This window comes from Callospermophilus lateralis, chromosome 7 (genome assembly GCF_048772815.1).
Source record: "Callospermophilus lateralis isolate mCalLat2 chromosome 7, mCalLat2.hap1, whole genome shotgun sequence".
In the NCBI taxonomy this organism is placed as follows: Eukaryota; Metazoa; Chordata; class Mammalia; order Rodentia; family Sciuridae; genus Callospermophilus; species Callospermophilus lateralis.
Genome location: NC_135311.1, coordinates 22,069,781 through 22,071,485, shown reverse-complemented (window position 1 = coordinate 22,071,485; position 1,705 = coordinate 22,069,781). Strand labels below are relative to the sequence as shown.

General features: G+C 47.1%; 1 protein-coding gene across 1 annotated transcript; it reads right to left on the bottom strand.

The window, feature by feature from the left end:
- Positions 1-312: 312 nt before the first annotated feature.
- LOC143404089 (developmental pluripotency-associated protein 2-like) lies at positions 313-1,198 on the bottom strand. Its single transcript, XM_076862423.1, is given in 2 exon segments — positions 313-1,144; positions 1,146-1,198. Coding segments are annotated over 2 exon segments (885 nt in total).
- Between the last annotated feature and the right edge of the window lie 507 nt (positions 1,199-1,705).

Here is a 1,705-nt window from a genome sequence, read left to right as displayed (position 1 = left end):
CACAAAAAAATTAACATTAAAGAGAAGCATAAAAGAACTCTTTTGCTCAGTTTCCCCATAAACCTAGCAGCTCTGCTTAAGTCTGACACAAATGATCAGGAGACACTGAAAATGAAAGAGGGTCAGAAACCAGCCCAGCATTCATCAGGCTGTGTGATGATCTACCTATGGGCTCTCCACCACTTGTCCTGGGAGGGAAGAAGAATATTTGAAAATTTATGTCCTGTTTTGGGGCCAATAGTGGGAAAGCAGAAAACTTTTTGTCTGTTTCTTCTCAATTGCCTTCAGATCAAAATAGTACTTCAACATTGCTTAAGGTGGCACCTTTTGGTCTCCTACAGTGCATTGCTTTTTTTCTCTTGTTATCATTAATCCTTTCATCATCTTCTTATTCCTTTTTACACATTCAGGGCATAACATATTATTCTCTAGTCCCGAGGGTGGAAAAATACAGGCAGGTAACAGGAAGAGGGAAATCATCCTCCTGGGAGTGGCAGGGACCCAAGTCTGACCGGCATGGAACTGCAGGCGAACCCAGCCTGCTGTTTCTGCAGAAAGAAATTGGCCATGGACCACACACCACCTGACACCAGAGGTTTGCAGCAAAAAGGCCTCCACAGAAGTAGGGATGGGACACGAATTCACAGCCTTGCGCTGATTGGCTCTGGCAGCGATCCTTGCCCAAGATGCCAATATGGACTCCTGAGCTGAATTTACCACTTCAATCATGTTAGTCTCTTCCTCTCTTTTAACCTTATTATGACTTTCCTGAAGCCCTGCTGCATTGGCCGCTGCCTTCCATTTCCTGGAAACTGGCTTCAATCTGGCCTCCTGAGATGTTTCAGGAATATCATATTTTTGTTTGGGGTATGCATGCTTCTGTAGCCTCAAATAAACCTCTATTGTCTGGCCATCAGTACTCAAATTAAATTGTTGGCACCAGTTTCGCAAAGTATCCCGAGAAACCTTATTAATTGGAGGCAAAATGGTCGGCAAGGGAAGGGATCGTATTTTACAATTAGGTTTTGTTTCAGGAAAGCAGACTTCCTGTTTGATGTCTGCAGTTGAAGAAACACTTGTTTCTATTGGATATTCTTGTTCCTCTGTAACTGGGACCAGAGCTAAAATCACATTTTCCTCATCGAATTGCTCCTCAAGGGAAGTTCTTCTCAGTGACCCTGTCATTTGCGCCTGACATTTCCAGGAACACCGGGAGACAGCAAAGGCAGCAGGGCTCAGGACAGCTATGCTGTGTGCTCCTCATCATTAAGTAGCTTCTGAGCGAAGGCCCTCACTGGGATGGTGAGATCTGCTCTGGCCTGGACGGGAAGCTCAGGCTAGGAGGAAAGCAGGCAGGGCCTCAGTTTCCCCACAGTCACAGGAGGGAAAGCTTCCCACCACGTGAGCCAGTGTGTATGAAGCCAGCTTGACTTATAGATCCCTACCCGCAAGCCCTTCTTCTGTCTCCTCCTCTTTATCCTAAATGATAGGACACAGATCACCATGTCTGCCCTACAGACGGTTCCTCTGCTGCCTTAGTGCTACTGGAGGGTGGGAGCAGAAGGTGCAGGTCCTGGATGGCCAGGAAGGTGGTTAGTCACCAAGTCACGGCCACAGAGAGCTTTGCTTTTCCCTGCTGGCATCACAGACCTCAACAGAGCCAATCCCTGCAAGATTCAGTGCCAACTTGGGAGGCTGAGGATCG